Genomic DNA, 16,911 nt, shown 5'->3' with positions numbered 1-16,911 from the left:
GTGTGGTCTCAAATTTTTAAATTAGTTTGTTCAATCATGTGTACCAATCTCACTATTTTAATTCAATTTGTTCAATTATATATCAACATTAATTAAGGTAGCAATTAAATTTTATTTTTTACCCTCATCTTTCTTCTTATCCACTTCTTTTTTTTATTGTGTTATTTGGTAATTGTCGTTTCAATGAATAAGTAAATATATCAATATTTTTAATATTACTTTTATGTGAATTATCGATTGATCATTATTTTTTATTCATCATGACACAAGCGTGATTTTTATGTGAATTATGGATTGATCATTATATTTAATGCATCATGACACAAGCATGGAACAAACAAGTCACAAAACAACACGAAATAAGACCGAACTAGAAACAACCTATTATGCGTTACGCGACAATGTTCGTTTTTGGGCTTCCTTTTCGGCATTGAGTTTCCCTTTAGAACCTTACTTCCATTTTGTTCTCTCTCTTGTTATCAACTAGTTCTTAATTTAATGATAATATTACTTCCAATATTGAAAGAGATCGAATCCTTCCCGTTGATGAAGACAAGAAACCAATTGGGTTATGAATTTTGGGCTGCCTGAAAGCCTGAAACACTACAACTTCAAACCTTTTGTTTTTGGTCGAACCCAAACTTTTAAGATTGCGTTTCTGGTCCAGGCCTCTAATGCATTGGGCTTCGTTCAAGTTCAAATGAAAATTCCCATTCTAGTCCCTACCTCAATTTTTGTTGGCCAGCTAGTCCCTGTCTCTGAAACTTGTTTCTAAAACCCTAGTGAGCCATTGCTGAAAGGGTTTTAGTTCAGGCAAAGAAAACAAAAACCCTGAAGCTGGTTCTTAAAAATTTGAAGCAAGCATCAAAAGCTGTTCATAATTGTTAAAAATGGGTGCAGAAGAAGATAAACAAAAGAGCATACCAGTTCTGCCATGGATGCGAAGCCCAATTGATGTCAGTTCCTTTGACGAATGCCCTCTTACTCTCCTTCCTTGCATTGACCCCAGGTAACCATACCAATCCAGTTGGCCAAAATTAGCTTCTAATTAGCTTTGTGAAAATTACCCAATTGGCAAAATGTTCCTTTTCATATTCTACTTTGTGTTATAGAAATACTCACTTCATTTTACTGTGGATTAGGCTGAAGGTGGCTTTGGAGAACTTGGAAATCTCTTCACTTTTCCCAGTTCAGCTTGCAGTTTGGCAAGAGACTATTGGCCCTGGATCTTTTGAGCGTGATTTATGTATTAATTCTCCAACTGGAAGTGGGAAGACTTTAGCTTATGCTTTGCCCATTGTACAAATGTTGTCAACTCGCTCTGTCAAATGTCTACGCGCTCTGGTGGTGTTGCCTACTCGTGATTTAGCCCTGCAGGTTTCATGACTTTCCATAAAAACTAATGTTATGAAAGCTTTGTATGGGCCTTTGGGTGTGATATTAACTAAATCAATGATTTTCATGTGTTATTGTGATTAGGTTAAAGAGGTTTTTTCTGCAATTGCACCTGCTGTAGGATTATCCGTTGGTCTTGCAGTTGGTCAATCTTCTATAGCTGATGAAATTTCAGAACTTATCAATAGACCTAAGCTTCAGTTGGGTGTCTCTTTTGACCCAGAAGATTTTTTGCCTGAGTTACAAAGCTCGGTGGATATATTGGTGGCTACCCCTGGAAGGCTAATGGACCATATCAATAACACAAAAGGATTTACGCTTGAGCATCTCTGTTATCTTGTAAGTAGGAGATTATGGTACTGCAATTTTCATTCATATGTTGTGACACTGGAATTACAGATATTTCTTATGCTACAGTATATCTTTTTCCAAACTGAAACCTTTGATGAGGCCTGTTATATTTAAAAAATGGTTTCAGAATATGTATATGTTTGATGTGAGTTGAAACAACTTTTTCATAATCTCTTATAAGGCAAAGCATATGATGGTTTATAGGTTGTTGATGAAACAGATCGATTGCTCAGGGAGGCATACCAGTCTTGGCTACCCACTGTGCTTCAAATCACTCGCGCTAATGATGAAAGTTTCCTTCCTTGTGCGCAAACTTTTCTACCGTCCCCATTTTCCTTGAAAACCATAAGGAGATCGTGAGTTCTATGTGCATTTTCTCTTCCCTTGGAAATTTTTATGTTACAGATCTGCATCTTTGTCATGTGGCTTGTGACAAGCATGGTTTCATACTGACAGTACTGACACACAATTGAGCAATGGTACTGCTCTTTCATAAATGAAACTATAGTTATGACATTTGCCATGTTTTTTAATATTATCTCAAATTTGTTGCAGTGGTCTTGAGAGGGGTTTTAAGGGTAAACCTTACCCCAGGCTTGTGAAAATGGTTCTTTCTGCCACGCTAACCCAGGATCCAAGCAAGCTTGCTCAGCTTGATCTGCATCATCCTTTATTCTTGACAACTGGTCAAAAGCGTTATCAGCTTCCAGAAAAACTACAATCCTATAAACTGGTATTTCATCATCACTCTATTGGCAAACATGAGTCCTTGGGAGAATGGCACTGTTTCGGTTATGCACGGAAGTAATAATGCTTTTTACCTATTTAGTATTTAGGATAAATAGATTAGTGACCTATTTGATGGGATGACACATGTCTAAGCCTCTATCTAAAATGATACCTTTTGCAAACCCTAGTCGTGTTTTCCTTGCAAGTGTGGGATGATGGCAAGGGTAAGAATATCTTTCTGTATGGTAGTTGAGTTCTGATTTTACACTAGATTGATTTAGTCTCTTTCGGTAGCATAACTAAAATAGAAAATCTAGGCATTATATTTTTATAAATTCTAAAATACGTGTCTAAAGAGAACTCAGTGCCCTCTCCTAATTTTATATTCCATTTCTTATCTACAGTTTTGCGAATCAAAATACAAACCACTGTATTTGGTTGCGCTCTTACAAAGCTTAGGAGAAGAGAAGTGCATCGTTTTCACATCATCTGTGGAGTCGACTCATCGTCTATGCACCTTATTGAACTGTTTTGATAATTTGCCTTTCAAGATCAAGGAGTATTCAGGCCTTCAACGGCAATCTGTACGAAGGTAATTTCTGGGCTTTCACTTGTTTTATGTATGTAATTTAAGGGATACGATAAACAGCAGTCTCTGTCTCTCTACAAATTAGGAGTGTCCTGATGTAGTTAGGTTGTGTTCTCTACAAATAACACAAAGATGTGGACACACATCTAAAGTTGGGATAAATCTGATAAACGGCATTCTGGAATCTGTTTGGGTGTAGTGTCTGTGTTTGTTTATACAAACATGATATTACTATTTTTTTAAGAGTGTGTTGATTTAGACTGTGAAACAAACTTTAGGGTCAGTTCAATCCATGGTTTGTGTGGCACAAGCTACTGTCCTGAATGTCAAATCACCTTCCATGATGAAATTTACTTGAGCCTCAAAGGAGGAGACTACTCTTTTTCATGCCGACTCTCATAGGCCAAGAGCGTAAGATTAGTTCTCATTTCCAAGTATTGCTATCCATATAAACACTTCTTATCTGCATCTAAGAAACATGTCCTAGCTTCGATATTCTCATTCCCAATAGATGGCTGTAACTTGTCACAGCATATGGTTATTAGGTTATTTATAAACTGTTGACAAGATTATGACAATGATATTTCTCACGGCAGCAAGACACTGAAGGCATTCCGGAAAGGAGATATTCAAGTACTTGTTTCATCTGATGCAATGACTCGTGGAATGGATGTTGAAGGAGTGAGGAATGTCGTAAATTATGATATGCCTGCATACATAAAGACATATATACATCGAGCAGGTCGGACAGCAAGAGCAGGCCAAACTGGTTGTTGCTTCACATTGTTGCGTGAAGACGAGGTATGTGTTGTCTTGTTAGCAGACCAACGCACGTTCTAGGTGAAGGTTATGTGTGATAAAAAATAGTTGTTACCATATACCCATGTGTATCTTTGTTTTTTTTTCTTTCTCTTAATTTAGTATTTCCTTCAATTTTTCTATGTCCAAGGGTGCAACTTGGATGGGTCACATGGTCAGTGTCAATTGGCTGTGAGCTTGTCGTATAAAGTAGACGTTTGGTTTGAGTTTGGGACAACTTTATCTCATCCTACTTCAGCTGAGTTCTATTCATAAACTGGAATTGTATTTACTTGATTTGTCCCACATAATTGTCAATTTTCGGATGTACAAATATATTTTACCTATCAATTTGATGCCGGTTTGAGCTCAAAGGACAAATGAAATTTAGGTGTTAATCATCATTAAGAATTGGAATGAAAGTCATTTAGATGTTGGAGTGAAAGTCATTAGGTGTTTTTTTTTCCTTGCCAGAACAAAGTCATTAGGTGTTAATCATGGTTAAGAATTGGAAAAAGTGAAAAAAACAATAGAAGAAAAGATTGAAGAAAAAAGAATGTGCTCTGTTCAGATTAAGCTTAAATGTCATTAATTTGAACTCTCACTCATAAATTATTGGGATACTTGTAATTTTCTGTTTTATGCCAGGTTAAGCGATTTAACAAGCTGTTACGCAAAGCTGAGAATAACTCTTGCTCTAAGTACTCCCTTCCTTCCAGTTGCATTGAACCGCTCCACTCTGTCTATGAATCTGGTAATTGCTTGGCTTATTTATATGTCTAATTATAGGTTAATTACACTTTGTGATTTTTGGTATAAATTTTAAAAAAAAAAAAAAAAAACACTGATTTTGGTGAATTTACAGTTTGATCCTTGATTTGTAAATGTTTGCCCCCGTTAAATTTACCCATTGTTTGAGCCTCGTCAGCTAGACCAATTGGAATGACTTTAGATGCTTCAGTAGCACTGGCTCTGTTTTTTTCTTCACTGGCTCTGTTTTTTTCTTTCTTTCCCGTTTTTATATTTTTTTTCCCTCAATGTGACAGCACTGGAGAAATTGAAGGAGACAGTTGAAATGGAAACCTCCAGGAAGAGAAAAACTGGCTTCAAGTCTTCTTTGAGTGGCGAAAGGAAATGAAACACAGCAGCCTCCAAAAGAAAATGATTAGTGATGCAAGTTTTGTGGGCACTGCCTGAGAGTTCAAATTTGTGGTTAATGCAAAGCAAGTTCTAGGGGCTAAAAGTAATGACGTGAGTTGGTGCAAACTGAAGGAAGTCCTGGAATATAAGATGAGGGATGCTTTGTAAACTTTAGTATATCCAATATACACAGAATTTTACATCCACCTTTTGTATATTCAGTACTCCTCTCTTCCCTTTTTTATTTTTCCAAATAATAATAATTTCTTAGAAATTTGTCCTCGTATGAAATTACCTTCCCTTTTTTTTTTTTTTTTTTTTTTTCCCTGGGGACTGATTGCATAAAATTGCCTAAAGACAAAATTGAAAACTTTTCCTCCATGGAATCACTTCTCATTGCGACTAGTTAACAGAATTACCATCCTACCTTCCCTAAAGAAAGACTCTTCACTTTCTGAATTCCAATCAAGGAGTTATTGGTTCTTGGACTTGCACGTTTAGTGAAGTGATGTTGTTGCCTTGTGTTAGTACCTTTCTTGGTTAAACAAACGTTCCTCAATATTTGTCCAAACATGAAACATGGAGGAAAAGGAGAGAATAACATTGACCATCTGCAAACATATATTACAAATGCCAGTATCTAAATATTGCATCTTTCTTTTAGTTTTCTCTAATATCTTAAAAACATATCTAATAAATATTGAATCACTTCGTATAAATGCAATATTTCTTTACCTAGATAGTGTTTTTTTTTTTTTTTTTTTTTTTTTTTTTTTTTTTCAGACGCCTTCATGTCCGCGTTTCTCCAATATAATATCTTGAATATATATATATATATATATATATATAAAAATTATTCATACACTAAAATATAAAATTTTAAAAATAAGTTTATTATGACAGACTTATTGACGATCACTTTTATTATGACCAACTTATCATGTAAAAGTGATATGAATAATATTGCACAACTAATTATTGGACTTATAGGCGTAGGTAATTGACAGGATATCGTTCGTCTCATTTTAGGTTAGTCTGCCACTCAAAGATAATTTACTTTATTCTCAGAAAACTTCCCGACGTGTTCTTATCAAAATATTAAATAATAATAATAATAATAATTTCGTGTTAATCATTAATCATCCCTTAACCCAAATAAATGTTGGATAATAATTAAGATTTGCCGAAGCATATATATATTGATCCTCAATTCCAGAAGTAAGTAAGAGGAGCATACTAATATGAACTATATAATTTTTTGTGTGACTTTGTACAGCATAAAGTTACATAATGCATGTCTCATATTCCATATCTCATCAGCTCAGCTGGTTTGGTCATCTCACTAATTCTTCATGGCCATGTTAGTTGAACCAAAACAAGAAAATGACAGAATATAAACAGGGCCTCAAAAAGACGGCTGCAGCTCAAATATATATGTCACACAATAACGCCTTCAAGGCTAGAGCAAGCTTTCAGCTTTTATTTGTTGATCATCTCTTCAAGGCTCAGTTTCAGTGACCGAACATCGAAAAAGCCCGATGAACCTCCTTGAGAAAGTACCTAGACTCAGTACCAGCAGCTGCAGCACCAGAAGCAGCAGAAGCAAAGCTAGGTGGTGATGGTGTGGAACAAGCACAGCCCTTGGATGATGATGAACTGATGAGAGAATCATTTGAGGTATTAGCATATTCTCTCTCCTCCTCATTGATTGTATCCAACACCTTTGAGGTTCTGTGCCTCATGACACTCACAAATTGTGGTGGTGCCACCTCTGTAATGAACCTTGCTAGCCGTGAATTTGCCATTTTTCCAAAGGAAAAACTAATTAAATTTAGAACTTTAGAAGTGAAAAAGTAGCTAAGAGAAGAAAACCCAAGAGAGAAATGAGCTTGTAGAAAACGGGTTGCTTGTCAAATTTGAACGTATGAACACAACTTATTTATAGATAAAAATTCATAACCTAAATTTATTAGGCTTACACTCAGCCACTAGTCACAGTCCAAGAATGTTAAATCAGGTTTTAAAATCTAGTGCCGCCTCTTGCTTTTGACATTAATTGGGATGGCCTGCCGTGGGACCCACGCAATGGTAGGTGTCAATGCTTGGATGGAGATCAGATATCTCCTGCAGATATGCTTTGTGTTGGGGACGATGGCTTCCAAAATTGCACTTTTCCCGGCTGAACTGGGAGTAGCCATTGGCCTTGCTACGTGTTAGTTCATGAAGCTACTTATCGGCAGATTTATGCTGACAAAACTTTCTTGGGGACCTTTCTTTGATCCGAGAAAATATGGTCCTCCATTCGGTTGGCTCAAATTGAATTAGGGTGAAATGTTAGGAAAATATCCTAATCATTGTTTTACTAGTACGCATGTACGTACCGTGTTTTTTAGGCTGACAAGGACTTTGATAATCAGTTTAGTTAGCCCATCAAATTATGTGATTGCAATTAAGCTTAACGATTAATTAGTCTATAGTTGTGTTAAAAGTTTGAACCCGGCTATTAGAAGTCCATTTGTAATTAATCAGCTTTGTTTGTTGGTGAGGCTACACCTAGATGGATTATTTGTTAAATAATCAGCTTTGAACTTATGTTTGTTTCGAGTGAAGCATTGGCAAAAGAATGTAGAAATTCTTGTACACGGCTTATTATCAGAATGTGGGACCCATATGTGAGTTCTTACATATGAGTCTCACGTTCAAGATAATGATACAATATTCGGTAGTCTTACTCAAGACTCCTCGACAAAATGAACTAATTTGTTTGCTAGCACTTGAGTGATTTCAAACTATTGGTAAAGTATGAGGCTTATATCAGAAATCGCCAATGTGAGTCTGCATCTCGAATTTTTGTTCAAAGAGTGAGCGATTCACCATATCACAACTCCCGATTACTTTTATTGCAAGTGAACATTTTGGATGGGCTATATATATCATTGGGCATGTAATGAATAGAAGCTTGATTATCACATTGGCTAGACTTCCCAGCTAGCCCATGATCCAAAATTAAATGCTAACCTATCCCAATGATCCTAAAGTGAGTTGCAAAATAAAAGAGAGTCATACATATCAATTTATGTATGGTCCTACAAATCACATGCTAGAAAGTGTAATTAGGAAGAAATTGAAATTTCAAAGGATATGGATGCCAAAACATTTGGCCCCATCATCATCATCATCTTCATTCAGCTGGTTGATATATATATATATATATATATATATATATAACTTTTGGTCCATGTATAGTTTGCACTTCAACCATATTTGACCATATAGTTTCAATTTCGTCAATTTTGCCATTGTAGTTTCGTATTTGTAGCAATTCAAGGACATGTTAGTATTCTTGTCAATTTCTTTAACGATGCAAGGGGCAATTTCGTCAACCCAAAACAACTGAGACTAAGAGCTTGTCTGAAATTCTCCCCATTTCATACTAGGGCTTGAATTCCAACCACTAATCCCAATTTTTGAAGAACCCTAAACCCAGATGACCAATTTCAAGCCCTAATATTAAATTATGGGAGTTTCAGACGAACTTTTATGCTCAAGGATTTTGGGTTGAAGAAATTGCCCTTTGCATCGTCAAAGAAATTGACAGGAATACTAACTTATCCTTAAATTGCTACAAATACAAAACTACATGATCAAAATTAACGGAATTAAAACTATAGGATGAAAAATGGTTGAAGTGCCAAATTAGAGTGACCAAAAGTCACATTTAACCTCTATATATATATATATATATATATATAGATTCGTTTTGTCTTAGTCAACATACCTACATTTGTCTACTTTCGCTTTTTTCCTGGGTGAATTAATTGCTTCTTATCCGATGCATGAACAGTCACGCTTGGAGAAAAGCGTTAATGGTCCAAATTCACCCTAATTTCCACGCTCCTTTCTTTTTCGTCTACATCAGACATTCCCACATTCAGAGGCCTTTTCTGTCTCCTTCCACCTATTTTCTCCAGACTTGGCACTTGCCAAAGAGATCATGATAAAACAAAGAATTCATGACCTAAGAATACATGAATTACATCGTAAAATATAGAAAGAATTAGAGGAAGGAAAAAAAAGAGGATTATTATTGTTCAAATCTGCCTTAATATGGATCAACTTTGAGAAGCCATCATTGATTTGTTAATTATGATAACGGATCTTGTTAGCATCCAGTTTATATGAAATGGAATTAGCTTAGCAAACCACATTATCTGATACGTTATGTGTTAACTACAAACTGATTATCATAATAATGGTTGTAATAAGTTGATTGATCGATATCTTATCTATCATATAACGTTATAAAAATGTGATCCAACCATCTAAATTAATTCTGCAAGAGAGAAGAGCTTCTCTGCACTTGGGATCGATGCCAGTTTGTCGTATCAATGCCAGTTTCACATCGCTACGTCACACACATGGCTAGCCATCATCCAAGACCAAGAATGCAATTGCTCCTCACGTACGTTTCTGCCGTATGAAGTAGGGCACCAATAAATGCAAAAAGCTATAGTAAGTTAAAGAAGACAATGAGTTTTGTAATGCATATGTTGGTCTATAGTTAAGTCTGTTTGAGACCCAAGTTCCAAAACGCCAGAAAGAAAAGGGCAACAATCTGTCATGGCCCACCTTACCCAGATTGTCAAATGAGACCGCAAATATTTGGATAAAAAAGAGCCCCAATTGAGTAGCTCCAAGATTTGCATTTAATTCATAAAGTAGTATTCACATGTTCATCTCCTTGACAACAAGGTTCTTACAACTTGGCAGCAATGCCTCTATTTTTCCATCATTTACATGGAAAATTCCCAAAATGATATCTTGACAAGACAGAGAAAGAAAATAAAAGAAACATACAGGAACATGCATGCATGCATATATGCCTACAGAATTAACTAATTTAATTATTCTGTAATTAGAATTATTTCTTCAAAGAAAGTTGTAGTTGAAGCTGCCCTCAGTCATATGGGGCGGCAGAAAGATAATGATATATAGGTCCCTACCAGCACGACCTTTATCTAAAAAGTTCACTTACGCAACTCATATTTCCTGATATTTTGCTGCATTCGTTCATATTTTTCATAAGTCTCAGACCCTCTATATAAATCAGACCACAGCATACCAAATTCCTTACATCAGCCAAAATGGCCAACTCTACAGAAACAGCTTTGGAAGGCCTCCCACGGCTTCCAATCATCAGCCAAGCTTCCAAGGCTGAAACCTCCCGACTGACCCCATTGTCTGCAGTTGCACCCTCTCACTTTCTTCCACTACTTAAACATTCTAGGGTGCAAGTTCATATGCCTCTGGACACAATCTATGAGGAAGAACCAGCGGACGATATTAATATTATTGTTGAAAATAATCCTGAGATAAACTATTCTCTCCCTCAGGCTTCTTCACCGGCATCATCGCTCTTGTCGTCGCCGTCAACATGCTTCCTGCAAGTGATGAACAAACCTCTGTCGCCGTACAATCACACTAGTTCAATTGCATGCCATGGCCAGTACTGTGCTTAGGGAAGAAATCAATATAGACCCATAATTAGCTAATTAATGCTTCCTTTTTATGAAGTCTTTAATTAGGTTTGTTAATCATATATATGCTTTCCATGTTTATGCATGGAAGCCAAAGTGTATGCTTTCCATGTTTATCATTTTGGTACCTCGCTGGAAGCCTTTTTCTCATTGTAAACTGGTAATTCTAATTGTATCGTGTATAAATTAAAAATTAAGAGCCCGTTTGATAACCATTTCAATTTTAGTTTTTATTTTTTATTTTTTATTTTTTATTTTTTATTTTTTGAATATAGAGAAAAAAGAGGGAGCATGAAAGTGAGAATGAAAGTGAAGATGGGATTGAGAGGGAAAATGAGAGAGGGGATGGGAGGAATGAGTAACAAAAGTGAAAACAAAAACTAAAAATTGAAATCAATTTGAAATTGTTTTCACTTTTGTTACTCCTCCCTCGCATCCTCCCCCTTTAATCCTCTCTCTCAATCTCATCCTCACTCCTCTATACTATAGCATAAAAAGTGAAAATTAAAAATTAAAATTGAAATGGTTATCAAACGAGCGACAATTTATAATTTGTAATATTTCCTAAAGAATATTTTAAAATCTAGAAACTCCTTGAACCAAAATCTAGGGATATCATGCACCAGCCACTTGTGATCGCAAAACCTAAACACGCGGTTTTGTGTGACGCTGTTTTACCAATTTGGTAATTACACGCTTAGTTGTTGTGCGTTGTAACGTGCTTTTGCCATTTTGGGTTTCACTCCGCGTAAAACTGTAAAATTCAAATCTATCCATCCCTACATTCTCTCCAAACGCTGCTCATCCCATGACGTGGCCTCATCTCCACCGCTGATTAGCTATAGCAAGGCCAGCCCACCACCCTATTTTTGCACCTCTAGTTCCATTTCAACCTTCACTCACTTCATCTATATATACAATGCATCACAAACCCTTCTCTTCAACCCAATACCATTCATATAGCAATATTACGTGTTGATCAAGCGCATCCATCTCTGATTTTATTTTTCCACATTGAGATTTGATTTAGTGAGATATTCATTATGGGTCTGATGGCAAAGGAATTGAGGTACATGCATAACTGGGGCGAGGTGGCCCCAGCACTTGTTATACCTCACGAGAAGCCCTCCAATAATATTTCGAAATTGGAGACCATTGCCGAAGAAGGATCCGAGAGCTTTGAGATTTTGCCAAATGGAGTGGTGTTTCTCTTTCCAGTGTTTCTTTCTTTTTTGACTTATTACTTCATGTTGTATAGACAGATTGTTTGATTTGTTCATGGGACGTTGATCTCATGTAGATGATCATGAAAAAGAGGCAAAATTGTATGTCGAGTAGATTGTATTTAGTAGACTAGAGTTGAGATGTTTTCTCCTCTACAAATACAATGGTACATTTTGCACATTATAAACCATTATTTCATTATTTCGGAAAATTTTCATATCTCTCTTGCTCAATTCTTGCCGGCTGTGATTGAGAGTTATTCCATGAATTTGATGTGTTTCAACTTCAAAAGGGCCAAGCATAGCTCGGCTTGAATTAGAGAAAATGATCTAAGATTATTATGATCAAGATACATGATTAAAATCAAGACCTCCTATCTATGAATATAAATACACTTAAACACTTGAGTTATACAACTCTTGTTTTAATAATTTATTTTCTTCCAAATTGTAAGCTTAAAAATGTGAAAACCTTTTGGTTGCCTGGTACATCCAGTTAGCTAATTGACTCACCTATATAATAATTTCAGTGCTTTTCCGAGTTTCCTTTCTATTCTGTTTGGGCTTATTTTTCAAACGATAAAGAGAAAATGCTAAAATCGAAGAAAAAATGTCCTGAAAGCCCTTTTTTTTTTTTCTTCTTCTTTTTGTTGAGAACCTAATTGTGTTTGTTTTCATTAACTAAAATTGAGAACTTCGAATTTTGAACTGCTATATAAATATATGCGCTCTTTTTTAAAGTTATAATATATTTTTCTTTTTTTTTAATTTAAAACACACCGAGTATAGCCGGGCGGCTATACTATTTATATATATAAAAAATGAGGACCCGCCTGGGGCCTAGCGCCTAGGGCCATTTCGGAACGTGTTAAAAATAGTACACTCGGGCGGCTATGCTTTTTTAAAATTATAAAAACCGTAGTACAGCCCGACGGCTATACTTTTTTCATTTTAAAAAAAAAAATGTAGAGTATAGCCGGGCGGCTATACTATTTATAATAAAATAACGACCGCCCGCTTGCTAACGCCTAGAGACCGTGTGGCCACGTGTTAAACAGTATAGCCGTGCGGCTATACTCGTTTTAAATTAAAAAAAGTGGTATAGCCGCACGGCTATAATATTTACGCATATTATATTTAATAGGTGTATGCCGGTCAGATATAATTTTTTTAATAATAAAAACCGTAGTATGGCCGAGCCGCTGTACTATTTATATATTAAAAAAAGACCCGCTGGCGCTTAACGTGTAAAAATAGTATAGCCGCTCGGCTATACTATTTTTATTATAAAACAAACCGAGGACCAGCCTGGCGTCGAGCGCCATTTTGCCATGTGTTAAAACTAGTATCTCCCGGCTATACGATTTATAATAAAAAATGACCACCGCCTGCCTGGTGCCTCGGGCAAGGTTCGACACGTGTCAAAAATAATAGCTATACCCGGAGTATAGCCGAGCGGCTATACTATTATAAATAGTACCGCCGCCTTATTCTCTTTATTTTAACTAGAAGATGGCTACAATTTGCTAGATGGAATGGATCCCTGAAGAAGGTTACGGTTCATGGTCAGGTTTGTCAGATTATAAAGCATCCCTATATTCGATGGAAGTTCCCCTGTTCAGAAATTGATGCTCATTGACAAATATGTTTGATTTGTCAAGTTTGTAAGGAATGAAGGGATCTCTCCAGTAAACTTATTGGAATGCATGGTCAATACTTGTAATGATCTTAAAGATCCAAGCTCAGATGGTATAGTCCCGGTTAGAAACTCCTAAATGGGTTAACGACTTCAGCTGAAAAATGGAGAGTGGGATTGTGGAATTTAGCCTGTTCTTGTACAATCTCAATGTTTCTAAGTGCACCAAATTTCCAAGCTCAGAAGAATTGCCTCGGGTGAACTGATTGACATAAAGTTCAAGGTTAACAAGCTTCTTACAACGACCTAGTTCATGAGGAATGTTCCCAACAAAGGAATTCCGAAACAATAGAAGTGATTCTAAATTTGACAAGTTCCCTAGCTCCCTGCGCAGTACACCTGAAATTGTACCTTTATATACTGAGCCAAAACCACCAGTGCCAAGTAAGTTGCTTTCATCAAATCCATTCGTCGCGCTCAGAAGTTCAAGGTGTGAAACTCTTCTCCAAAGAAGTCAAGGTAATAAGGCAGTCTCTGTTGCAACTTCCACTTTCCTTTTCCTGCGCAGTATGAACATTGATACAAAGGCCACAAGGAGTATTGCTGATATGATCCCTGGAATAATATATTTCAATTTGGATGTTCTAGCTTTCCTTGAATTTGGTTGAAGTGTACTATTTTGGCATGGTGGAACATGGAGTCGGGCTTCACCACAGAGAGCACCAATCGATACCTTTTGTTTTAAATATAATATATTTACATAGTATATACTACGATATTTCTTTTTTTCAAAAATAGTATAGCCGCACGGCTATATCATTTTGACACGTGGGCACTAATAGCTTGACGGATCTTTTTTATATATAAATAGTATAGCCGCCAGGCTATACTCGGTTTTGACACGTAGGGGCCTACTCGGCTATACTCGGTTTTGACACGTAGGGGCCTACTCGGCTATACTCGGTTTTGACACGTAGGGGCCTACTCGCTGGGCGGATTTTTTTTTAATTTATAAATAGTACAGCCGTCCGGCTATACTCGGTTTTTATTTTTATTTTTAAAAAATAGTATAGCCGCTCGGCTGTACTCTGTTTTATGTTTATCATGGAAAAGGTGTAGCCGGTTGGGCGCCAACGTGTCAAAAGAGTACAGACGCGCGTCGTATAGCCGCACGGCTTTACTGGGCTTTTTTGTTTTTTAATAAATAGTATAGCCGCGCGGCTATATGCTTTAAATACCATTTTTCTTTTTTATTTTTTTTCCCCATGATTTTCGTTTATCGATATGAGTAGTTTAGAGTGTTATCCATTACTATTTGGCCATTACCCGAGTCTTCATTGTCTCTTTTTGATTTTTTACTTTTACAAAATTATTACCGATATAAGCAATTTCATGTTTAATACTATATTACACACGTACATACATATTTTTCAATAATACATATGTGTTATGTACACGTCTTAATGACTCGGTAAAATTCACGTTTTTAAAAAGCAAATGTATAATAGTTGTATGGTACATGTACATATGTGTTTTTCATATTTAATACATGTTTTTTTTTGGGCAAAATTTACATATTATATGCATAATTCTCACATAATATTAAAGAAAAATAATATATTTTAAAATATATAAATAAATTATATTAAGATATAACATAGTGGCCGGTTGGTACTTCCAACGGTCACCTTCTTAGATTCATCAAAGATACAGTACTAGAGGACAACGATGCCATCGTAAGGTTTCCGTGCCACACAGACATGAACTTCACCACCATTGTTGTTCAGCATGATGCCGCTGGCTTGGAGGTTAGAACAAAGGAAGGAGATTGGATTAATGTTGAGTGTAAACTCTCACTAGTCAAATAATCCACGTCCCAGTCTTGAATCACAAATTCCTCTGAGTAAGAACATGTTATTCTTAATAATTAATATATTTTGAATGATTAGAGACCAATAATTCTTAATTGAACTAATATGTATAATAAAGTATAAATTCCGGTGATGCCATGGTAAGCTTCATAAACAATTGATGTCTTATAGCAGCCAAAGAGTTGACTTTATGCAGAATGTTTGCTTGACTTTATGTCCTTCAAAAACTTAATCTTGATTTTATTGAGTGTGACTAGAGCTTCTTGCATGTTAATCCTCTCTTTCGGCAATTCTGCACAACAAGCTAGAGCTAATCTCATAATGGATGATAAGCAATCCCTCCTGCTCACAAAATCACCATCTTCCTCTGTCCCAAGTAAATCGGCATCAACAACTTCAACAATTGCAGCATCTGGAAGTAGTGAATTTGCAATCCATTGCTTTAAATTCATCTCCCCAACAAACATTTCATCAGTTGGCTTCCTTCTTGTGAATGTCTCCATTAGTACAATACCGAAACTATACACATCTCCTCTGGTTGAAATGATTCCTTCCATTCCAAACTCTGCAATATTATATATGTGAATTTGGTTATATATGAAGGAAAATCATAAGGTCACCTTGTTCATAATGAAGGACAACATATATAAAATTGAAATGTAAACAAGCAACAGTACATGACCTGGAGCCATATACCCAATTGTGGCAAGGGTCATGGTTTGGGTCATAGAATCTCCTTCACCTAAGAGTCTTGCAATGCCGAGATCAGCAACATGTGCAACCATATCATCATCAAGTAGTATGTTGCCTGGCTTCACATCACAATGGACAACATGATTCGGACCATGATCATGATGAAGGTATTCCAATGCGGATGCAACATCTGTCATTATATTCAACCTTTGTAGGATATTCAAAGGAGAGTTTTGATTCTCAAGGCTCCCATTAGACATGTATTGTAGTACCAAGGCTCTGAAATCAGGTTGACTGCAACAACTGATGATTTTGATAAGATTTCGGTGACGAATATTGCTCAGCACATCACATTCACTATCAAAACTCTTGAAAGCCCCTTCAATCTGTAAATTGAAAACCTTTACAGCAACATCTATCCCATCTGAAATTGTGCCTTTGTATACTGAGCCAAAACCCCCAGTGCCAAGTAAGTTGCTTTCATGAAATCTATTTGTTGCCCTTAGATGGTTGTTGGTGCGCGCCTGATAGCTGGTTATTTTCCATATTAAATACTTGCAGTGCAGATAAGTTGAAGATTGCAGCAGGCATGGAACCTGAAAACTGATTACCAAAAATATTGAAGGCTTGAAGTTTGGATAAGGACCCGAACCACACTGGAATGGTTCCCATAAAATTGTTGAATCCGAAGTTAATCGACTGCAGTCCGAGTAAATGGGCCAATTCCTGGGGCAAGGTACCATGGAAACTGTTATTTCTGAAGTGCAGCTTAACAAGAAATGAGAGGTTGCCTATATGGGGACGAATGGTGCCTGTGAGGTCCATGTAAGAAAGGTTCAAGGCTGTGACTCTAAGGTGGCGTACACCGCAAGTAACGCCCACCCAGTTGCAAATAGAGGTAGTGATGGACCATTTGGTGGTCAAGATGTTGTGAGGATCATTGGTGATA

The 16,911-nt window shown here is 36.4% G+C and overlaps 2 protein-coding genes across 2 annotated transcripts; one reads left to right on the top strand and one right to left on the bottom strand.

Annotated features, from left to right (window-relative positions):
• The first annotated feature begins 745 nt into the window (after positions 1-745).
• On the top strand, positions 746-5,288 carry LOC117626376 (DEAD-box ATP-dependent RNA helicase 1). Its single transcript, XM_034358044.1, has 9 exons — positions 746-1,009; positions 1,143-1,377; positions 1,480-1,734; positions 1,951-2,102; positions 2,302-2,479; positions 2,880-3,067; positions 3,661-3,865; positions 4,511-4,616; positions 4,909-5,288. Exons 1-9 carry the CDS (start codon positions 891-893, stop codon positions 4,998-5,000), a joined length of 1,530 nt encoding a protein of 509 aa, XP_034213935.1. The 5' UTR covers positions 746-890; the 3' UTR covers positions 5,001-5,288.
• Positions 5,289-15,457: 10,169 nt separating this feature from the next.
• LOC117624261 (putative serine/threonine-protein kinase) lies at positions 15,458-16,705 on the bottom strand. Its single transcript, XM_034355414.1, has 2 exons — positions 15,952-16,705; positions 15,458-15,834 (listed from the first exon to the last, which is right to left on the bottom strand). Exons 1-2 carry the CDS (start codon positions 16,703-16,705, stop codon positions 15,458-15,460), a joined length of 1,131 nt encoding a protein of 376 aa, XP_034211305.1.
• Between the last annotated feature and the right edge of the window lie 206 nt (positions 16,706-16,911).

This window comes from Prunus dulcis, chromosome 4 (genome assembly GCF_902201215.1).
Source record: "Prunus dulcis chromosome 4, ALMONDv2, whole genome shotgun sequence".
NCBI lineage: Eukaryota > Viridiplantae > Streptophyta > Magnoliopsida > Rosales > Rosaceae > Prunus > Prunus dulcis.
This window is presented reverse-complemented; position numbering and strand designations above follow the sequence as displayed.